Source organism: Lycium ferocissimum, chromosome 8 (genome assembly GCF_029784015.1).
Source record: "Lycium ferocissimum isolate CSIRO_LF1 chromosome 8, AGI_CSIRO_Lferr_CH_V1, whole genome shotgun sequence".
Taxonomy (NCBI): domain Eukaryota; kingdom Viridiplantae; phylum Streptophyta; class Magnoliopsida; order Solanales; family Solanaceae; genus Lycium; species Lycium ferocissimum.
In genome coordinates, this window is record NC_081349.1 from 29,729,619 (window position 1) to 29,752,938 (window position 23,320).

At 36.2% G+C, this 23,320-nt stretch overlaps 3 protein-coding genes across 4 annotated transcripts; all 3 read left to right on the plus strand.

Moving 5' to 3' along the window:
- Positions 1 to 846: 846 nt before the first annotated feature.
- On the plus strand, positions 847 to 9,346 carry LOC132067907 (ARF guanine-nucleotide exchange factor GNOM). Its single transcript, XM_059461309.1, has 4 exons — positions 847 to 936; positions 1,960 to 2,098; positions 3,748 to 4,580; positions 5,408 to 9,346. Exons 3-4 carry the CDS (start codon positions 3,846 to 3,848, stop codon positions 9,020 to 9,022), a joined length of 4,350 nt encoding a protein of 1,449 aa, XP_059317292.1. The 5' UTR covers positions 847 to 936; positions 1,960 to 2,098; positions 3,748 to 3,845; the 3' UTR covers positions 9,023 to 9,346.
- A 1,456-nt stretch (positions 9,347 to 10,802) lies between these two features.
- LOC132067908 (vesicle transport v-SNARE 12-like) lies at positions 10,803 to 14,268 on the plus strand. Of its 2 annotated transcripts, none has more exons than XM_059461311.1 (6): positions 10,803 to 10,843; positions 11,212 to 11,324; positions 12,564 to 12,622; positions 12,705 to 12,887; positions 13,605 to 13,775; positions 13,955 to 14,268. In XM_059461311.1, the coding sequence occupies exons 2-6, from the start codon at positions 11,228 to 11,230 to the stop codon at positions 14,105 to 14,107; spliced, it is 663 nt and encodes a 220-aa protein (XP_059317294.1). In that variant the 5' UTR covers positions 10,803 to 10,843; positions 11,212 to 11,227; the 3' UTR covers positions 14,108 to 14,268. The 2 variants fall into 2 exon arrangements, with proteins under 2 accessions (XP_059317294.1, XP_059317293.1); XM_059461310.1 differs by lacking the exon at positions 10,803 to 10,843 and adding an exon at positions 10,850 to 10,978.
- Positions 14,269 to 15,782: 1,514 nt separating this feature from the next.
- LOC132067910 (uncharacterized) lies at positions 15,783 to 21,681 on the plus strand. The gene is made up of 5 exons (XM_059461312.1): positions 15,783 to 16,064; positions 19,154 to 19,253; positions 19,321 to 19,444; positions 21,188 to 21,283; positions 21,363 to 21,681. The coding sequence occupies exons 1-5, from the start codon at positions 15,851 to 15,853 to the stop codon at positions 21,498 to 21,500; spliced, it is 672 nt and encodes a 223-aa protein (XP_059317295.1). The 5' UTR covers positions 15,783 to 15,850; the 3' UTR covers positions 21,501 to 21,681.
- The last annotated feature ends 1,639 nt before the right edge of the window (positions 21,682 to 23,320 follow it).

The window sequence follows — 23,320 nt, forward strand, 5'->3', positions numbered from 1 at the left end:
GTCAAACTATGAAGCGAGTATAATTTGTTAGATACAATTACTTGTATATTACTCCCATCCGGATTAAAAAAAAAAGTATTCACTTAACCTTTTTTTCTTGGGTCAAAAAAAGTTTTCACTTATTAAATCAAGAAATAATTAATCTTATCTTTCCAGATTTGCTCCTATTAATCCCAATGTCTATTTAATTAGGGGTAATTTAGTCAAATTTTTTTTGGAGTGAATAGTTTCCTAAGGGGCGTGCAAATGATTAAGTGGACTCTTTTATTTTTTTTAATTTTATAGGGAGGGAGTACATTCAAACCTCTCTATAATTGTCATTCGTTATAATAGCATTTCACTATAGCGGCCTGATTTTCTCCGAAAACTATTTTTCATGATATAGTTTACTTTTCTATAACAGCATTCTGCCTATAACAGCAGTGGCATCCATTATAGCGGTACCCTCTTTGTAAAATTACCTCTCTATAATAGCCATACTCAAATACCTAATAATATTTTGTAATAAATATATTATGTGACAACAAAAGTGTCGATTAAGAGCCTCAACCTTCAAGGGAAAGCTATTGAATTTTCTTTTACTGAAAGGAAATTCAATAGTTATGGATTCTTTATTTCCTTTTAATTTTTTATTTGTGTGGTACAACTAGTTATGGATTTAGTAGTAATTTATTAGTATTTTTAATTTATGAAATATGAAAATCAATTGAAATTTTAAAATTTATAAGTATATTATTTTCGTTTATAACAAACATAAAAAATATAAAAAATTAATTATTTGGGTACTTTTATTTATAACAGCCCTCTAAATATCAAATGGCAGCGTTCATGGATAACTTTCTCTTCATTTTCTGTCACTATATATTAAGTCTTGTCATTTTATTCTCATTTCTCGATTTTCTCTCTAGTCATCTTCAGCTATAGATCCACACACTGGTAACTTTTTTTTACTTTCTGTTCTTCAATTTAGCGCACTTTTACATCTATATGCTTCAATTATTCACATTTTACTAGTATAGATAATAATCGTTTTGATGATTTTTGTTGATCAATTCGAAGTACAGCAGTTTGAATATAAGTTGTGTTTGTTTTGTAAATAGTTTCACAAAAATAAATAAAATGCTTAGAGTTGTTGACATGTTGTTTAGTTGTTTGTAGTCATCAATTTGGAGAATTTTTTTTTTTTTTTTTTTTGGTGTTCAAATTAATGATTTTACATTGATATGCTTTAATTATTCACATTTTAATAAAAGGAATAATAATTGTTTTGATGATTTTTGTTGATCAGTTCTCAGTACAGCTAAGTGAATATAAGTTGTGTTTTGTTTTAATAATATTTCACAAAATAGAATAAGATGCTACTGTAAGAGTTGTTGACATGTTGTTTGTAGTCATCAATTTGGTATTATTTTTTTTGGTGTTCAAATTAATATATGCTTCAATTATTGACATTTTACTTAAAAAAAAAAAATTGTTTTGAATTTTGATGACTTTTTTTTTTTTTTAATCAATTCTCGGTACAGTAGCGTGAATATAAGTTGTGTTTATTTTATAATAATTTTACAAAAAGAGAATAAAATGTATAGAGTTGTTGACATGTTGTTGAGTTGTTTGTAGTCATCAATTTGGAGAATTTGGTGTTTTTTGGTGTTGTATTATTCACATTTTACTGATAAAATGTAATTATTTAGATGATTTTTGTTGATCAGTTCTCGGTATAGAAGTGTCAATATAAGTTGTGTTTATTTTATAATAATTTCACAAAGAAAGAAATGTATATAGTTGTTGATAAGTTGTTGAGTTGTATGTAGTCATCAGTTTTGAGAATTTAGTACTTTTTGGTGTTCAGTTAATGGTTTGGATCTCCAACTTTTTAGTTTCTGATCTAAAAGTTTAAGATATACGGTATACCATCTAGTTAAGACTTGAAAATTGAGGGATTTTTTTTTTTTGTGGCAGTAATATGATGATTGGAGGACGAGACTTGGCCCAACAGTAGAGTTGCTCCACTGGTGAGCTGAAGGTGGGAAGGTTGTGTACTGTATACGTCGATACTCTCCCTATCGCGCCACTATCAAGAGAGCACTTCGTGCGCGTGGTATGCGTCTTTCACTTGTGATGGTTGACTTTGTTATTGACCACATTGCTAAATGAATTGTTCATCTTTCACTATGTGGACGTCTTCTTTATTGTCTATCCCAAAAAGAATGTCAATTGACTTGAGGAGTCCCACTTGTTCTAGTTAGTTGTGGTAGTTGATGGAATTTGGGGTTGATTTCTCAGATGGTCACTCAACTCAACTAATAGTTATTATCTTAGAAAGTCACCTTTCTTCTTGATTCCGATTTTCTTCAACAAAGAAAGTGACTTCTGAGATAATAACTATTAGTTGAGTGACAATTTGAGAATCAACTCATGGAATTTGACGAACTGTTGTACCCTTTTTCGTTTTTCTTTTCTCTGTATGAGTTTTTCTGGCCCAGGGAATGTGTGAAAGTAATGCAAATGCTTATTGGTATTGCTTTTCTATTTTTGGCAAGCAATGTAATCATATTTACTCCCTCCGTTCATTTTTATATACTAAAATTAGATTTTCCTTTTTAGTTGTCCATTTTAGCAAATTAAGAAAGATTTATTATTTTCTTTCAATATTATCCTTAGCGTTAAGTAACTATATAAAGTATTAGTAGTCAAACTTAGATTTCCAAGACATAATTAATAAGGGTAATTTAGTAAAACAAACCCCTAATAGATAAATTCTTAAGATGAGTGCCAAGTCAACAAGGGACAAGTAAAAAGGAACGGAGGGAGTAATGATAACTGGATCATATACCAATGCCAGATTCATACCCAGATTCAAAATTCACAAACCAGTCCCTGAAAACTAGGTGAGTGGTCTGTTTTGCTTAGGACTCTAGCTGCCATCACTATTCAAAATTGAGAAATTTCCTACTTGTGGTAGCAGCCAGCGACATAGGTAAAATGCACTTCCAATATAATGTGATGTTTTCTTGCTGGGTATAGAGGGCAGAAAACTTTCTGCTTTTATGCATGTGCATCAACTTAATCATCCTTTGTTGCTAAGGCAGTCTTTCGGCAAGGAGAATGGACAATAACCAGATTAGGTATTGTGTCTCAGAGTCTTGATGACTCTCTTACTCATTCATCACTTTATATTAGCATATTTCAGCCTTACATGTGGGGATCTGGTATTCCTTTTTTATTTTCACTAATCCAAGCTCCCTGTTGTTTGGTGTATAATTGACTGTAGCAAGATATAACTTTTTGGTAGAACCAGTGCTTTTTTTCTGCATAGTATTTGGCACTAGGATGGAATGCTAGCAGGGTGAGGGGAAATGGGGTGTGGTGGCGGTAAAGCAAATAGGGGACTAATATGTAGTTACAATGGCGCCATAAATTATGCTGCAGTGTACAATGTTTCTATGTTTCAATCTTTTAACCAAATAACTTTAGGTTTGGAAGGGATCAGTTATCTATCCGCTACTATTGTTTTATCTCCTCCTGAGAAAAAAAAAAAAACTATCGTTTTTTATCTCCTGCAATTAAAGATAGTACAAAATCGGACCTTGGCTTGAATCTATTCCTTTTACCTTTGAGAACTCTGAACAATTACATGGTATTTATATTGTAAAATATTCAGGATCCATTTGGTACCTCATTACTCTCTCTGAGAAGTTAACATATATGTAATATAACAACATTCAATTTTACTGCTGTACTTTACAGACCACGAGGAGTATAATTTGACTACCTTCGAACAATCCCTGCGCAGCACGTCCTTGACTACAAATCCAGAATACAATCCAATTGCACATTTTTTCGAAATGGGGCGTTTAAGGCCACAATCTATTATCAAGGCAATTGAAGAGGAGCCAGAAAATTGTGAGACAACGTCTCCCAGCAAAACTGCTATAGCTTCTATGATTAACTCTGAAGTAAGTGCTGTTTTAGCAGTCATGAGAAGAAACGTGAGGTGGGGTGGTCGTTATGTTTCAGGAGATGATCAGCTAGAGCACTCTCTGATCCAATCTCTTAAGACATTGCGTAAGCAGATATTTTCATGGCAGCATTCAGGGCAAACCATCAGTCCGGCCTTATATCTCCAGCCATTTCTGGATGTTATTCGGTCTGATGAAACTGGGGCGCCAATCACTGGTGTTGCATTGTCTTCTGTTTTCAAGATTTTGACCCTCGATATTCTTGATATTAATGCTGTCAATATTGAAGATGCAATGCACTCTGTTGTGGATGCTGTGACTAGTTGCAGATTTGAGGTGACAGATCCTGCATCAGAAGAAGTTGTATTGATGAAGATACTTCAAGTTCTTTTGGCATGCATGAGAAGTAAGGCATCGGTTGTGTTGAGTAATCAGCACGTTTGCACCATTGTCAACACCTGCTTCAGAGTAGTTCATCAAGCTGGAACTAAAAGTGAGGTCTTGCAGCGGATAGCACGACACACCATGCATGAACTCGTGAGATGTATTTTTGCACACCTTCCAGAAGTTGACAACACACAACATTCCTTAGTTAGACGGCACGGTTCCACCAAAAACGAGGTACAGGTGCACCTTTTTTTTTTATCTCTGAAAGTTATCCTTTGCTGCAGTCTCTAACGTTATATTTCCCAGCTATTGACTTGGCAATCTAACAAAGTATCCACAATCTCCAGTCGTTGGACCCAAAAATCAATAAGAAATGTGAAACATACTATATCAAACAGTGTTACAATTTTTCTCATGAACGGGGGGTCATTGAGTGGTTGAGGCATAGGAGTAAAAGTCCGGAGATCCCAGGTTTGGATTCCAGCGAAAACACTCAGTTGTGAGCGCTCTGCTCCAGCCTTGGTGGATAGGTTTATCCAGTACCTGTGCTTGTGATATGTAGTAAATTACCCATTGGATAAGTCAAGGTGGGCGCAAGCTAGTCCGAACACCATCATCATTGAAAAAAGGAATTTTACCACCATCATTAAAAAAGGGAATCTTCTCACGGACTAATCTTGCCTTATGGGCATCTTCTGATGAAAAAAGAAAACGGGTTGACTAAGTTCTTCCTTTCAGCAAACTTTGCTCGCATCTTTTTTTTTTTTCCCGCCCAGGGGTATGTGGTGCAGTAGGATAAATTGAAGTTAATAGGTTTCTATGAAGCTAATGTAAATATGTTGGTGCTAAAATGGGGATCTTCACTTGAATGAGGTGTTGTCTAGAGATGTCCAACTGGATTAAATAGAGCACGGATACGGTGCATTATATCTGATCTCCTTTTTGCTCAGCAGTCTAGATTGATCTAGTATTTCCTGTGCATTGATCTTTTGTTTTTTGTTCTCTTATTCTTCTACCATATGTGTTCGGAGCATTATATGTTTGAATTTCTTCCTACATAGGTTGCTGGTATCGATAACGAGTACAGTTTCAGTAGCAAGTCGGAGAATGGGAGTGGTCCTTCTGAATATGATACACCACCTTCTGGAGGTTTCACTTCTTCTGCTTCCACAGGTCTGCTTAGTGGTGTTACAGAAGAAGGCATGGTCATGGGTGATAACGGGAAGGATAGTGTTCCATATGACCTACATCTAATGACTGAACCGTATGGAGTCCCATGCATGGTTGAGATATTTCACTTCTTGTGCTCTTTGTTGAATGTTGTCGAACATATAGGGATGGGTCCTAGAGCAAATACTATGGCGTTCGATGAAGATGTTCCGCTATTTGCCCTTGGTTTGATCAACTCAGCCATTGAATTGGGAGGCCCTGCTATTTGCAGTCACCCCAGATTGTTGAGTTTGGTCCAGGACGAATTATTCCGTAATCTAATGCAGTTTGGTTTGTCAATGAGTCCGTTGATTCTTTCAATGGTCTGCAGTATCGTTCTAAATCTGTATCAGCACTTGCGTACTGAACTGAAACTACAGCTTGAGGCTTTCTTTTCCTGTGTGGTCCTGAGACTTGCACAAAGTAGGTTTGGGGCTTCATACCAGCAGCAGGAAGCAGCAATGGAAGCTCTTGTTGACTTTTGCAGGCAAAAGTCCTTCATGGTAGAAATGTATGCAAATTTAGATTGCGATATCACCTGCAGTAACATTTTTGAAGAACTTGCAAATTTATTATCTAAGAGTGCATTCCCGGTGAACTCTCCGTTGTCTCCCATGCACATTCTTGCTTTGGATGGTCTGATTGCTGTTATCCAGGGAATGGCTGAGAGGATAGGCAATGGATACAATAATTCAGAATACACTCCAATAAATCTAGAGGAGTATACTCCATTCTGGATGGTTAAGTGTGAGAACTATAGTGATCCTGAGCATTGGGTACCATTCGCACGTCGACGGAAGTATATCAAGAGAAGGTTAATGATTGGAGCTGATCACTTTAATAGGGACCCAAAGAAAGGTCTAGAGTTTCTTCAAGGAACACATCTATTGCCGGAAAAACTTGATCCCCAGAGTGTGGCTTGCTTTTTCAGGTTCACAGCTGGGTTAGATAAGAATCTCGTTGGGGATTTCCTCGGAAATCATGATGAATTTTGTGTTCAGGTGCTTCATGAGTTTGCTGGAACATTTGATTTCCAAGACATGAACCTAGATACTGCATTGAGGCTGTTTTTAGAAACTTTCCGGCTGCCTGGGGAATCTCAAAAGATAGCACGGGTGCTTGAGGCATTTTCAGAGAGATACTATGAGCAATCTCCGCAGATTCTAGCTAATAAAGATGCTGCTCTGTTGTTATCGTATTCTATAATAATGCTCAACACTGACCAGCACAATGTTCAGGTAAAGAAGAAGATGACAGAGGAGGATTTCATCCGTAACAATCGGCACATTAATGGAGGTAATGATCTTCCTCGTGAATTTCTATCTGAATTGTACCACTCAATCTGCAACAATGAGATCCGGACAACACCAGAACAAGGTGCTGGTTTTGCTGAAATGAACCCAAGCCGTTGGATTGATTTGATGCACAAATCTAAAAAAACTTCCCCATACATCATGTGTGATTCTAAAGCCTACCTTGACCATGATATGTTTGCAATAATGTCGGGCCCTACTATTGCTGCTATCTCTGTGGTGTTTGATCATGCTGAACACGAGGATGTCTACCAAACTTGTATAGATGGTTTCTTGGCTGTTGCAAAGATTTCAGCGTGCCATCATCTTGAAGATGTTTTGGATGATCTAGTAGTATCTCTGTGTAAGTTCACAACCCTGTTGAATCCCTCATTGGTGGAGGAACCTGTTTTAGCCTTTGGCGATGATGCAAAAGCAAGAAAGGCAACTGTTACAGTTTTCACTATAGCAAACAAATGTGGTGATTTTATCCGTACTGGCTGGAGAAATATCTTGGACTGCATCTTAAGATTGCACAAGCTTGGCCTTCTTCCTGCTCGTGTAGCCAGTGATGCAGCTGATGACTCAGAGGCATCTTCTGATCCAGGACATGGGAAACCCCTCCCTAATTCATTGTCTGCTGCTCATTTGCAATCCCTAGGTACTCCCAGAAGATCTTCAGGACTTATGGGCCGATTTAGTCAACTCCTTTCTATAGATACAGAAGAGCCTAGGTCTCAACCTACTGAGCAACAACTTGCGGCTCATCAGCGCACACTGCAGACAATTCAGAAGTGTCAAATTGATACCATCTTCACAGAAAGTAAGTTTCTCCTAGCTGATTCCTTGTTGCAGCTGGCAAGGGCCCTCATATGGGCTGCAGGGAGACCTCAGAAGGGTAGTAGTTCCCCTGAGGATGAAGATACCGCAGTGTTCTGCTTGGAATTGCTGATTGCAATCACTTTGAATAATAGAGACAGAATAGCACTTCTTTGGCAGGGAGTTTATGAACATATTGCTCATATTGTACACTCAACAATAATGCCTTGTGCTCTAATTGAGAAAGCTGTTTTTGGACTACTACGAATCTGTCAGAGGCTGCTTCCTTATAAAGAGAACTTAGCAGATGAACTTCTCAGATCATTACAACTTGTAACCAAGCTTGATGCCCGGGTAACTGATGCATACTGCGAACAAATTACGCAGGAAGTTAGTCGGCTGGTTAAAGCAAATGCTCAACATATCCGATCGCAGATGGGATGGCGAACTATCACTCAGTTACTTTCTATAACAGCTAGACATCCAGAAGCCTCGGAAGCAGGATTTGATGCCCTACGTTTCATCATGTCTGATGGAGCCCATTTGTCTCCAGCTAATTATGTTCTTTGCATCGATGCAGCAAGAAATTTTGCAGAGTCTCGTGTTGGACCAGCTGATAGACCTGCTCGTGCGGTGGATCTTATGGCAGGTTCTGCTGCTTGTTTAGCACGCTGGTCCAAAGATGCCAGGGAAGCTATGGCGGAGGCAGAAGCTTTGAAGCTGTCTCAGGATATAGGGGAAATGTGGCTGAGGCTTGTACAGGGTCTGAGGAAAGTTTGTCTGGATCAGAGAGAAGTTAGGAATCATGCTCTTTCATCCCTACAAAAGTGCTTGACAGGAGTAGATGAAATTTACCTTCCACATGGTCCCTGGTTGCAGTGCTTTGATATTGTCATTTTCACAATGCTGGACGACTTGATTGAGCTCACATCACAGAAAGATTATCGAAACATGGAAGAGACACTTATTCTTGCCTTGAAGCTGTTAACGAAGGTGTTTTTACAGTTGCTTCACGAGTTATCTCAAATGACAACCTTCTGTAAACTCTGGCTTGGAGTTCTCAACCGGATGGAGAAATACACGAAGGTGAAGGTCAGAGGTAAGAAAAGTGAAAAGCTTCAGGAGCTAGTCCCTGAACTTCTTAAGAATACCTTGGTTGTAATGAAATCTAAGGGGGTACTTGTTCAGAGGAGTGCTCTTGGTGGAGATAGCTTGTGGGAACTGACATGGTTTCATGTGAATAACATCGCTCCTTCTCTGCAATCTGAGGTATTCCCTGATAACGAGTCAGGACATGTAGAGTCTGACCAGACAGACATAGGTGAAAGTGCATATGATGAAACTGGTCCAAGTTGAGAAACTACTGAAGCTTATCGCTGAGTCTGTTAGATGAGTTACACTTACGTCCAAATTTTGGGGAAGGGTGGTTTGCATATTTTTGCCATGATATAACATACATAGAGATGAACATCTGCTCACTTTCTCTCTGAGGAATTTGAACATGATCTTTCTCTGATATTGTATTAGATTGAGCATATTGTACAGAATGTAGAGTTCTAACGTAGTCTTTACCCTGTAGTAGTGTTAGACTTATTGCACAATATTCCCTAGGTCAGCCTCAGAACTCTATAAGCTTCCTCGCATGAAAATTTGAAATATCCACTGTTTGATACGTTTGCATACCGTTTGTGTAATTTTGGTCATGGAGAGTGTTTTCCACTTTTTGCCAGTGTAACTCGAACCTTCGACCAACTGGTTGCAGATGTGGAGGTTGCTTGCCACTGAGCTAACTCATCTCATACCTTTACTTTTGTTTTTATATTTTAGCATCATTTTGTGGTCTGGTTCTGGTTTCCAAATCATCTACACTTTTTTCTGCACAATTGAAGATGTGTTTATTATAATGTTGGGAGTCAAAGGTCCTGACTTCGTCTGATTGAGTTAATGCCAGAAGGCATTGGTACCATAGCAAAAATTTAGGGAGAAATCTTGTTTTTTTGTTTTGTGGGGTTGAAGTAGCATACTATTATTAAATACTAAAAAGAGTCATTGCAGATGGTACTGCTCTTAAGAACAAAAGAATTCCCAAAGCGAGCCAAAATATTACATGTACTAAGAGTCGTCATTCTAGTAGAGATAATTCCATTCCTATCTTTGTCTAAGAGGGGTAAACAAATAAATTGGGTAGGTAGATGTATAGTAGATTCAAAATGAGCTAGCTTCTATCCTTCCATGGCTAATATGTCTGTTATTACCTGCAATTGTAAACTAGAGAAAGTGTAAGCATGAGTAGTTTGGTTTAGCAGCTCCAAAAAAAATTCGTGGTATGTCTCAATCTCCAAAAGGAATGGTCCTTGCAATTCAACAATTTTTAGGCCTTTGTGGAGGGCCGTAAGTTCTGCATGTGTATGGTTTGTTTGGATAATTAGATTAGGCTTCCATAGCATCCAATGGTTCAATTACCTTTGTAATTTCTGATGATTCCTCTAATTCTACCATTACCATATATATATATATATATATATATATATATATATTTCGTTGAACCGTCTGTGTTGAGTTTGTAATATTCTTTTTACGAGGGATCTAATGAATACTAATGCGTATAGAGAGCTTAGGTGGATTCTACATATTCACTCGTGATTGCTAGCTAGAATTTAGGAATTACTAAAATTTAGAAAGTTATATGTACTAATGAGTCTTTTACAGTACTTGAGTTTGTTACAAGCCAAAATTAGACAATGCTTGATATTGTTACAGACATGTCATTTAATTTTACAAATAACGACAATAACTACATGTAAAGTCCAAACTAATTCAAGTCGACTGTATCAATCTTTTAATCGGAACTGTTTTAACCAGAAACACAAGAAAGCTCCGTTTAGCATTCCGGAATCGTAACATAAAAAAATTACACCATATACAAAATTAAAATAGAAAACATGAAGGTGGGCTCGAATTGGTTGAGCACGCTTTCCGTAATGTGGATGCCCAAGTTCAAAATCGAATTGCCTCCTATTACACAGAAAATGATTCTGCCATGCGCGCTAAAAGGTAGCGGAAAAGAAAAATAGACAAAAAGAAACATAAATTATACCAAAAAAAAAAAGAAACACTAAAGTCCCGAACCAACAAACAAAGACAGGGGACTATTTTTGGCATCTACCCATCTAAAAGGTAAAGCGTTTTTAGGAATTTTCTCTGTGTGATAAACAATTTCTATGAAATTTCCGATTCTCCCAAACAAAGTTCTAATCCGAGTCAAATCAGTTTTAACTCGTCACTATCTCAATCTCCGATCAAACGTACACCGTACGATTTAATTACTCGTATATTTATCCTACATATAGATGATGTATCTACTTGCTTGTTTTTTGTGGATCGATTGTATATATATATTTTTTTAATTTAATTTAATTTCGTTTGGTTTCTTAATTAAAAACATAGGGTTTGTGAACTGCAAGTGTAGCTAATGCCAATTTTAGTTGAATTTTGAGCTTGATTCAATCCTTTGATTTGATTTGTATTTGTATTTGTGTTTACAGGTTAAATTGTGTAAAGATGAGTGCAGTATTTGAGGGATATGAGAGGCAATACTGTGAACTTTCTGTCAATTTGTCTAGGAAATGCAGTTCTGCTGCTCTTTTGCCTGATGGAGGTAAATTTATCACTTGATTTGTTTTTTTTATTTTTTTACTTTATATGAGTTCTGGGGATCAATATGGAGATATCAATTCTCGGGATTTGCACCCAAGGGTGTAGCCTAGTGGTTAATGAAGTGCGTTGAGAGTTACATGGTACTTGTGCTAGTTGGATGTAGCAGGTACCCCGTGCAAGTTGGCCCGAACACCATGGTTATAGAAATATGGTTCCCTAAAAATAATACTCCCTCCGTTTCAATTTGTTTGTCTAGTTTTGACTTGGCATAGAGTTTAAGAAAGTAAAGGAACTTTTGAATTTTGTGGTCTTAAACTAGAGATACTATATAGAATGTACTATAATGTCTTTAATCCTGTGGTCTTAAACATGCCATGTGGAAAGTTGAAATTAAAGAGTTGCCAAAAAAGGAAAGAGGCATTCTTTTTTAAACGGATTAAAAAGAACAAAAGATGACAAACAAATTGAAACGAAGGGAGTACTTCGTTCTTGTACTCTTGCATCATTATTTTAGGACTGGTGAAAGAATTGCATGTTAATGTAGGGATGAGTATGAGATTTAGAGAATCATTAATTTTGGAGAACTCCTAATTTGCTTCAAAAGACAAATTATATTCCAGTATTGGAATTGAAATAAGCCCGTATAGAGCAGAATATGCATAGATGATTCATACAGCCAACTCTAACTAGTCTGGTATTAAGTAGTTCTTTGATTGATTAATTGGCTTTATACAAAATTATGAGTTTTATGCATGTGAAATTATTATGCTTTTGACGTTAGAGCAACAACAACAACAAAAAAGAACCCAGTGTGATCCCACAAGTGGGGTCTGGGGAGGGTAGATGTACGCAGACAACCCTACCTTTGTGAGGTAGAGAGGCTGTTTCCGATAGACCCTCGTCCTGCTTCTGCTGTTAGAGCCTTGTATGTTATTGTAGATATAAGTGTGAAATTTGATCAAGGATTGGAGAACCCCTTAACAGAGACTGATTTTTTCTTCTTGGAAATGAGAGATTCTTAAGGAACAAGTAAAAAGCAGAACGAAAGACAGTCCAATTCTTATTTTTATGTAGGTTAGTAGTATTTTCGTTAATTTCTTTAGTTTATACTGCTTGAACAAGCAACAAAACAAGCTTCTGATTTTCCTTTTCTGTGTTAAGCCTTTGGTAAATTGTTAAATATCTTCTGTTACCTCTATTTGATGGATTATGATTATAACTTTGCAACTGTAATAAGCAGAGCCAAAAAAGCAACAGACTTCTGAACTTAAAGCGGGATTGGATGATGCAGATGTGTTGGTAAAGTTATTGACTTTTAAATTTATTCCTTTCAAAAAGATTCCATTTTTAGAACTGATGATGAGTGCCGGTCTGCGCTTAGATACGAAAAATGGATCTTGAGGCCAGAAGTTTGCAACCAAGTTTAAAAGCAACGCTACTTGCTAAGCTGAGGGAATACAAATCAGACCTGAATAAATTGAAGAAAGAAGTGAATAAACTAGCCTTGACTGGTGCTAATCAAGCTGCCCATGATTTAGAGTCTGGAGGGATGGATCCACATGCAGTATGTATATTAACATTTCCTTCTCTCCGTTTCTCTTCTTGTTATATTTTCGTTTGAGGATTCCACTACGTCAAACATCCTTTCATATAATTTGACTTGAATGATGTATTAGGATTTGCCATAGAATAGTTGTGTGGTGGTGTTTAACTATGTGGCAGTAGTTTCAAGGGTATATGACTTTGACTTGAATGATATTTTAGCATCCATTGTACACAAGTTTCTTCTAGAGAAGCTAGATGTGGTTGTACATGTACTGTTCACGCTTGGTTGTTGAGGTAAGAGCTGGTCAAATCGATCGGAGATCAGAATTTGCAGGACTTATAAATCTACGACTTATCTAAGGGCAATTTTTTTGGTTGACTTACATTGTCATCCGTCTAATGGTTTTACTTCATATGGTTAGTGGTCCTTGTTGGTCAAGCCCTGACAAGTAATTGATGAAATGCAACATAGCCAAGCATAAAAGAGGTTCAGCATATATTACCTGCTTACCAGTTCAATTCCTTCTCCCTTTCCTACATAACATAGTTGGAAGCATTGATGTGCGGCACGGGTAAAGGACAAGGTTGCTAATGTTTGTTTGGTGTGCTATTCAAGAAATAGATGTAGACAGTAACATATTATCTTGATCCAAATATGTAGCTGGTTGAATTCATGTTTACATGTCTTCGGTGGACTTTGTTTCACGCATAATGAGCCATTATCTGATTTTCACAGGCTTCTGCAAATCAAAGGGAACGTTTAGCAATGTCAACAGAGAGGCTAGATCAGTCAAGTGACAGACTCAGGGAGAGCCGGAGGATTGCTCTGGAGACTGAAGACCTTGGTGTCTCAATTCTCGGTGACTTGCACCAACAGCGTGAAACACTGCTACATTCACATACGAAGGTATGAGACCTTTGATGTTTGCAGTTAGACTTTGTGTCGGATAACCTTTTGAAACCTCCTTTCTGGTTCTAGGAGTCCTTTAGTTTCTTCCTTTCCCTCTATATGCATAGTCTCTACAGTTCTGGTTAGTGTAGCTACCTTGCGGGCTATATTTATTAAATGTCTTTGGTTTTTTACAGCTTCATGGTGTAGATGATGCCATTGACAAGAGCAAGAAGATTTTGACTTCTATGTCTAGAAGAATTAGCCGAAACAAGTGGATTATGGGCTCTGTGATTGGAGCCCTTATCCTGGCAATCATTATCATCCTCTATTTCAAGCTTTTCCGTTGAGTACCCATGTAATTCAACTGAGTTTGGATGTAAATCTAGTTTGTTATCATGTATCTGGCTTGTATGCTATACGGATTTTTATTTTCAGCTGCATTTAAGTGTACATCCTAAATGAAACTGTTTGATACTCAAAAGGAAAAATAAGCACTTGATTGTCTCAATACTGCTCCTATTAACTCTTATCCCCTTTCTACCTGGCATTTTGTATGTGCCTGCTGGCTCCTAGTTGATTGTCAGTGTGATGTGGTTTTTATTTATGTGCCATTCAACATCAATATAAATTGTCCAAATGCTATGTATAGTAGTAAGTGAAATGGGAAATGCACGTTTATGTATACTAGTTAGTGAAATGGGAAATGTACGTTTATGCGATGCGTCAATTGACAAATAAGATTTTGACGTATTGTGCTTTCAACATACACTGTTCATGCTCATGTTAATCACTATTTTATTTCTTAACTGGGATGTCTTTGTTAAAGAAGGTTCTGATAGCTCCGAGAATGTGCATATCTCACTTTGGTCGGGTAAAAGTTTGTTCAATAGTTTATAACACTTCTGCCTTTACATATTTTATGGTCTTCAATTCTTCATTACTTAAAATTTTGAGTTGGATGCTTAGATTTCCAAAAGTTCCAACTCAAATGCGATGTTAAAAAAAAAAAAAAAAAAAAAAAAAGGGGTCTGATGCACGAAGCATGACAGCCTATAGTCTTTGTTACAGTTCCAGCAATTCTCTAGTTTGAACAAAAAGGCCAAAGTGTATTTGCATAATTGCATCTCTTCATTTGTTGTTTCCTTCCAAAATTTTGTTACGTGAGGGAATGAGAGAAAAGAACAGGTCAAAGTTTTCGTGTCAATGTTACCACTAGGCGATGAAATTTGGTGTTCAGATATGAGCAATAAATTTCTTTTGTTTTTTTTAACAAGGGTATAACGATTTATATTCTAAATATTTAAATTATTAAAAGAAAATATTTCACAAATTTTCCAAAATCATGTTGAGGTACCGTGTTTTACGCGAGCTCCACTGGGTCCCATGACTCCATCCTTGAATCACAGCTAAAAATGTGATTCACAAAAACTATCCAAACTATTTACACATACATACTCACTTCATCCCAACTATTGTGACTTAAAGAATTTTTTTTATTTATAATTTTTAAATATGTAAATTTATTTTAAAAATAAAAAACTTTGTTCAAACACACATCAAAATTAATATTTCCTAGTATTTACATGATATAGTTTGATTAAATACGAATTTTAAAAAAAAATATAAAAACTTTTAAAATAGTGTAAAATAACTTATAGATATTCGTGTCGTGCGGTGGTAAATCATGGTAAAGGAGAAAGTTTTTACGTTAAATTATTTTTAAATATAAAAATATTTTTTTTAACATATTAAAAAGAAAGTATAAATTGGGATGAGGTAGCAGGTTTGATCGTCAAAATAGAAACGTGCCACGTAAATTGAAACAGACATAATAACAATTTGTATTTCTTCTCTCCTCTTCTATTCTCCTTTCCCGTTTACATTTATTTCCTCAGGTTCGTTTACACAGTCCTTCAGGCATAGATTTTCTCTGAAAGAAATTCCTGAAATCAATGGATTCTCTATCATCAGTTTCTCCATCAATCGTTCTTCCTCCTGGAAAGCTTTTCCATCACCGTCACGCCAAGTTTACTCAATTCCGGATTTCAATTTTCAATAATGAAAGTTGTAGTATAAGGAGAAGGAGGTCTATGACTGTTTGTTGCAAATTGAGGAGTGGGGGTGAGGAGAAAGAAGACGAAGAAGAAGAGGAAAGCTTAAGGAGAGATGATGAAGTGGAGAAAGCGCTTCGTATGGATGGTACAATTCCAGGCACTCCTAATGAGTTTGTAGAGCAAGTGTCTTCACGTGCTTATGATATGCGTAGACATCTTCAACAGAGTTTCGACAGTAGTAGCTATGATGGTGAACTTCATTTCTCTCCTTCTAATCCTGTTTCTCATTTCGTTTTACTTACTTATGCTAATAATATGAATATAGTGGTTGAAAAGTGGAATATTTTGAATTAGACAAAAGAAATTAGAATCTTGAAAGTTTTCCAAGTTAATATTTGTCCCCTGAGGACTTAGTTCAAGCGTCAAAGATTGAGGAACTTGTGACTTAGGTCACAGGTTTGGGCAACAAAAGCTAAATATAAAAAATAATGTTTCCCCTAGGAATCGAACCAGGGACGCTAGAGACAATTTTGAACACCCTGGACCGGACAGCTAAGCTTTTACATTTGTTCAGGGTATTCAAAAGTTAATATATATGCATAAAACACGGAAAATCTACCTTATATATACAATGTAATTTTTCGCTGAGGGCACCCTCACCACCCTCTAAATCCACCCCTGGCCATGGGAACTAAGTCTGGTATTTAAGTGGAGAACAGTAGAGGAATGGCTCTGTTATTCCCGAGTTTCGAAGTGTTGTGGTTGGTCCTAATGGTTCACCCCAAGTACATCGGTCATCAATAAAAGTTATTGTTCTGTTTTTTTTATAACCATGGAGTCTGGGCCAGCTTGCGCACATCTCGACTAAGTTCACGAATTACCTGCTACCTCCCACCAAAGACAGGTATCAGGTAACTCTGTCCGCTAAAAGTTTGGATAATGGGAAGAAATCACCTAGTGCTTTTGTCTTTGCCTGGAATTGAACCCGAAACTTCATGGTTCTCAACTCACTTCATTGACAACTAGGCCACACCCTTGGGTGCTCAAAAAAAGTTATTGTTAGTGGAATGCTGTCAAACATTTGGAGTTAGTGAAAACTAACTCACAGGGAATACATGATTAGTTTTCACCAAATTGGTGTCTTGAGTCTATAGGCTACCTTTCTGATCTGCTTTTCTATGAGTTCTACTTTCAGATTGGGCCACGTCTTTTGGTTGTTTAAGTAGGTTTGCTCTAAGATCGTTGCAAAAGAACACAAAACATGTATCAAATGTAACAGGACACTTAGTTTATTGGTAAAACATTCTAATAGTACTGAAAAGAGTAACAAGATGGCCTCCACGATCCTTTTTGCAGTGTCTGCTGCTACTAGAGTATTCCCTGGAGTGTTTTCTAGTTCCCAATTTTTCCCCTAAAATGCAAAGAGTCATAAAAAATGAAACAGAGAGGATAACATAAAGTACTATGATCGAGATATAATATGATAAACTCTTTTTCTGTTTTAAGTAAACACTGGTGCAATTACTTATGGAATTTGCCTTTGCTGGTGCCTGAATTAAGTAGCTTAACCAAAGTTGCAGATACCATATAAAAAAAGGTAATAGCTGCTTTGATGAGTTCACTGGATTATCTTAGCTTGGAATAGCTGCTTTGATGAATTCACTGATTATCTTAGCTTGGAATAGCTGCTTTGATGAATTCACTGGATTGTCTTAGCTTTCGTCCTTTCTACTTGTGTTATGATATGAAATAAGGCTAAGGTTCAAGAGAAGGAGACATTATTGACTTGCATTGAGAGGAATCTTAGGCTTTCGATGAAATGTTTAACCTTTAATGCATTAGATAACTATAATTAGTTTAGAGAAGCTGGATATTGTGATTTAAAGGTTGAACAAAGTATTTTCTTATTTAAAAAAAAAAGGTTGAACAAAGTATTTTCTTTCCCCATTTTCTTAACTGTCATAGCCAGTGCTGATTATTATCAAGGCAAATTACAATTGTGCAACATGTCTTGCAAAGATTGATTGCATTAGTGGAGGATGTTGATAAATTTATATCACCTGTCTTTCTTATCTGTTCTTGGAGGCTGTAAGATAAATCTATATATCCTGGTCTGGAGGCTATAAGATCAGGATCAAAGTATCTCTTTCAGTGCTGTTCCCATCAGATAACATTGGTACTACGTACTATCATTGAAGGAACAATACCAATCGATATTCTTTATCCTCCTTGAGTCGCATCCTATTCCATGATCAAAAATGCAATGATGCTTTTGAGATCTTCTCATAATAGTAACTGTTGCTGCTATTATCAGAAGAAATCTGCTGAACATAAACTTTGTGTCCAATATATCTAGAAATAGAAGAACTAAGTAGCTACCTCACAAATATATAAACGAAAACCAAGTATCTAACTTATACAATTAAAAATTTAGCATTTTATCATTCTTATAGGGCAGAACATCTAAGAACAATTGTGCAACATTGAACTTAATTTCATAAACTGTTTTTAGCTTCTTTAAAGCTCTCGTAATTATCCATATGTTACAAAAGTTAAAAATGATGAAAAGTTTCATTGAGATATAACCAAGCACCTGATACAAATTAAGCTAACAAGGAGGCGAGGAAGATAAGTAGGACAATGCACACCAAAAATAATTACTCAACAAAAAGGTAGTCTCAATGCAACTGAAAAATGAATACAGTAGAATGATTACTCGCCTTTATAGAATCTTTAAAATCATGTTCATAAGAAAAATTCGAAAGAATTGAATGAGAAGCCGTATGAGGTGAAAATCTCATGTACGGTTCTGTAGAGTGGTAGTGAGGGTGACTTATCTGTCAACTCTATTAGAACGCTATCAATTTTCTGATGTGCAATAAAGTTATAGATTTATATTTCAATACTAACACAAAAGGAAGTGCGCAACAACCTCATTATATATATTTCTTAAAGAATTAGTTGTTAATTACTATTATACTTAAAGGAGTACTTATTATTTAAACATTACTTTCATTGAAAACTATTCGTCAACTTTTTTTAGTTGATATGATAATCTTTTCTATTCATAATTTTTCATTATCATTGCACTTGTACATGACTAGTGTTTCAAAAGTACATTGAACATTCAATCTTTACCTTAATGACGTACTTGTGGGTCGACCAACTGTAACATGTTTAGTGATTTCAGGATGCCTACTAGGTGATAGGAATCTTGCCTGCTACAAGCGGAACACATAATGTAGGTCGTAGAGCAGACACGCATAATGTAGTGGCTACATTTTGAGCATTTCTCTTTCAAAGTTTCAAGGAGACATTACTTTCAATCTTTTACTGCAGTGCTGGAGGCTAACCCTTGGAGAGAAACACCTAAACCTGTATACGTGCTGACCCAGAGGGAGAACCAGTTGTGTACAATGAAGACCCGGAGAAACCGAAGGTGTGTTTCTTTCTCTTAACTTAAGTGAATCCTAATTTTCTTTGCTGAGATTCTTTTCCTCTTGCAGTGAGGTTGAAAGAGAGCTTGGAATGTTGTTCTCCAAAGGAGGAAAAAGGAAAAATCGTGCAAAGCAGCCAGAAGCTGACACAAGATTTCAGATGCTTGTTGAGGATATCAGAGAGGGAGTACTTGTAAGTATTTGTGTTTGTTGCCTCTTTCAGTTTTCTATTTCATGACATTCTGAGTTTTTTTTTACATATTTTTATAAGATCTCGAGCACGGAAGATCTCGAAGCATTTGTAATCCTTAAGAAAAGCCTTTATGTTAGTACTAATACATACTCTTAAACCAAAGAAGCTATCGTACATTTGAAGCGATACTATGTGTAGATATATTACATTCTTAATGTATGATGCCTGAGACTGTTCCCAATTATGAGCTTTTACCTCAGATTTTTGATAAAACATTTCTCTATCTGCGCAGAGTGTTCAAGAAATAACATTGTAGCCTCGATCTTCGAATTAGTTGATTGTTGGGTGATTAAGACATCCTCCTACATCTGCTGATATTGACTGATGGTTGAGATAGTTCTCTTTCTGTAAATGGTCCCGATGTAATTCCAGATATCAGGTGGAGGATCAAAATTGATAGAGAAAGAATTAGGGAGGGATAGAACAAGTTAAAAAGTTATGGTCTTAAAAATATTTGTCTCATTACGTGACCTCTTGAATTTTCACTTGTATGGAAGTTGTTGACTCTAGTATGCCACATGAATAATTCAAAAAGTTCTGGAAGCCCCCATTTTACTCTTATACTGGCTAGCATCACAGTTTCTGTGCTGCCGTTAAGTGAATATGCAACAACTGATCATTCTTTAACATTAGAAAAAATCAGTTTCAGTTTTCAATTTATGATGTATGTATGTTTATCTTCTTACGAAAGGAGTGTATAGGTAATGTAACATCATCCCAGAGGCTAAAGCTCTATATATGCTTGCAACTCTGATGACTTGAATTCCAATACTCGGCACCCACTTCAACCTAAAGAAAAAGGGAGGAATAAATGATGAAACGGGAGATCATAGTTGGTTGAGGTCTCTTTTATGAAGGAGCACATTTTAGATCGTAAAGATAGAAGGTTCGAGCACTGTGAGCTTTAGACAAAAAATACTTAATGCTTCTATTTTTTCTAGACTGCAAGTACATTTCTCTTTGGAAAACTTTACTGAAGTTAAATTGCTGATGCTGATTTTATCTGAAACATTTGAAAGAGACGGAATGGAGTTTAATTTGTCAAAGTTGTCGGTCTGGCGATTGAATGCGGAAAGAGGACAGTGTCATGTGGGTGGAATATGCATTTATTTGTAGAGACGTGTTATTGCCTTCCACCTTTCCCAGGACTCATTCCATCCCAATGGAGGACAGCTCGTCTATCGGTTATAGGATGCCTAGAATATCAAGTCCGCCTTTCCATAAAGCAAATCAGACCTTTGATTTATATCAGAGAGGTGTTCTCAGGATCTTCATCCAGAAATTCTAGAATTTTTGGTTTTTCATCATCTTGCCAGCTCCAGTGCTCACTCTCCATTGACATTCCTGCTAAATAAAGGCTTTGTCATCTTGCGGCAGATAGATTTTGTTAGCTTTCCTATTCTAGTTTTCTTTTTAATATTTGAGAGCACATTATTACCCTTTTTAGTGACTACTTTATAGACATATATTATGGGTAGACTATGTGAAAGGGAATATGTTGCTAGAAGAGTGAGCATGTTAATCATGCATACTGTGATTTTCATACATAGATAAATTAGGTGATTTACCTTTCTTAGTCTTTCGGCTAAGATCAAATGAAGTTAGTAACTCGGAATTTGTTCTTAAACTGAAAACTAGATTAAGCAAAATTCTTCTGCAACTAATATCTTAAACTCTCTGAAGGTATTTGAGGATGAAAATGAGGCTGCAAAATACTGTGACTTGCTTCAGGGAGGTGGTCAAGGTTGTGAAGGTGTTGCAGAGATAGAGGCTTCATCAGTAAGAAAAAAGCTACAAAGCTACTTTCAGGAGAGAGTTATTTTCTAGTTGTCCTAATATCAATTTGACCCTTCTATAGGTATTTGATCTATGCCGGAAGATGAGGGCACTGGCAGTTTTATTTCGTCGGGGAAGAACACCTCCTTTGCCCGAAAGCCTCCAGCTAAACTTAAGGGCACGCAAACGCTCACTTGAAGACCAAGAGAACTTGATGTAATGTTCCTATGTTTGAGCTGAGTACAGGTGATGCCTATTGTCTAGTATGATAAAAAACATATTGGACACAGTAATATAATTCTTCTCTGTGCAGCTATTTTAGTCTGTCATAGCTCTGACATGTATATATAATATGTCACACAACTGTAATGGTTAATGTATATAAAGGATTCTCAACTGCATCCCTACCCAAATCATCCATTCAAAATTTTAATTTTCTATGCGATCTTACCGAGTAGCTGCCCTCAGACCCCACTTGTGGAATTACACTGGGTATGTTGTTGTTGCCTTAATGGGTAGCTGCAATCTTCTAGTTACTTCTAAAAGCTCGTTTTTAACTAGGAAATAGATTGTCAGTCTCGGATTGACAAAAGAGGCTTGGAGTAGAGATATATCTTAATAAAATAAAAAAATAAAAAAAATAAAAAAATAAAAAAAACTAGTACTACTATTTAAGAGGATAGAATACTTGCGGATGGTTGTATTATGTGCAGAGGCAGATCAACGATTTGAAACTAATGGGATTCTTTAACAGCCTCAAGTTAATATATATGATAATCATTGTGTTCTTTTTTCGAATGATAATTGAATACACAGTTAATTATTTATAGATATTTAATCAGATTTCTTAATAGTATATACATACACATAATCTAGGTGGAAGCTATTGGGTTTCAACTGAATGCATAGGTTACAAGCTAGATCCGCCTATGATTACGTGCTAGTCATAGTTACTTAAAAAAATTAAGAAGCTTATCAAGCACGAAAATCGTACTTCTAGGTTATGGTTGACTTCGCTGATAACAAACATAGTCTTCCTTTTTTCGTGGTGAAATGAGAATTCGTAGAGCATAATTCTTAAGTACCTGGAGGATTTCCTCATTGCTGACGTGACTTTGCATGTTCTTTGGGATCATTTCAAGCAAATTGAACGTGCCTTAAAATGGGAAATCGGCTAGAACAAGAGAGCAGCCAACACATTTTATCAAAACATTAACATAACAATGACTGCCTCATATTGTAATTTGGATAAGATTCAACTTATTATAAAATTCAACATAAATATGCGGTGGCGGAATTTAAAGTTTTGAATTTATGGGTTCTAGATTTTTGAAAAAAATATTTATACATATTTAGTGAATTTCTTAATACAACTATAATGCTATGGCTAAAGTTACTTAGTTATGAACCTGTAACTAGAACTCTAACTTCGTCCCTATAAGTATAGATATTATATAGAGGGAGAGGATAAGTAACATCAACTTATCAATATGAAGTACATGTTTAAGCGGAAAAAGACAGGGTCGTCCCCGGAAGAGTAGCCAAGCAGTTGAACAATTGGAATAGTAAACTCGGAATCAAGGTTTATTTTTAAATTCGAATAGAAATGGCACTAAGAAGAATTATTATCTGTTCAAGCCTTGATAAGCATAATTATTAGATATTTATATTCGTATGATGTAGGATGTACACAATTGAATACTGTAAACATGTTGTACAAGTTAGATTGAATACCATGTTATTAAAGATATGTGGGGTCTCTAGATGATCAAGACTCTTTGTTAACATGGAGTTTACAACGATGAAAACGTTAAGAGATCTAATCTTGTTTCCAATAGGACAAGGTTCCTTTTTCTTTTTCTTACAGCGGATTGCCAAAACGTTCTCCTTTTTTATATTAAACGATAACTTATTAAAGTAGAAACTAATAAATAATTTTATAACCTGATATAGACAACCGTGTTGGGATCGAAATAATCAAGCGACATGCAAAAGCTTCCAATTGCAAAATCTTAAACAGCGATAAGTCAGACGACAACG

Excerpts from the sequence above, each read along its gene's own strand:
- LOC132067908 (XM_059461311.1), top strand. The coding sequence starts at position 11,228 with ATGAGTGCAGTATTTGAGGGATATGAGAGGCAATACTGTGAACTTTCT. Across the intron at positions 12,623-12,704 it reads TGGATGATGCAGATGTGTTG|ATACGAAAAATGGATCTTGA; the intron begins GTAAAGTTATTG and ends GTCTGCGCTTAG. Across the intron at positions 12,888-13,604 it reads GAGGGATGGATCCACATGCA|GCTTCTGCAAATCAAAGGGA; the intron begins GTATGTATATTA and ends TGATTTTCACAG.
- LOC132067907 (XM_059461309.1), top strand. The coding sequence starts at position 3,846 with ATGGGGCGTTTAAGGCCACAATCTATTATCAAGGCAATTGAAGAGGAG. Across the intron at positions 4,581-5,407 it reads ACGGTTCCACCAAAAACGAG|GTTGCTGGTATCGATAACGA; the intron begins GTACAGGTGCAC and ends CTTCCTACATAG.
- LOC132067910 (XM_059461312.1), top strand. The coding sequence starts at position 15,851 with ATGACTGTTTGTTGCAAATTGAGGAGTGGGGGTGAGGAGAAAGAAGAC. Across the intron at positions 19,445-21,187 it reads ATATCAGAGAGGGAGTACTT|GTATTTGAGGATGAAAATGA; the intron begins GTAAGTATTTGT and ends AACTCTCTGAAG. Across the intron at positions 21,284-21,362 it reads CAGAGATAGAGGCTTCATCA|GTATTTGATCTATGCCGGAA; the intron begins GTAAGAAAAAAG and ends ACCCTTCTATAG.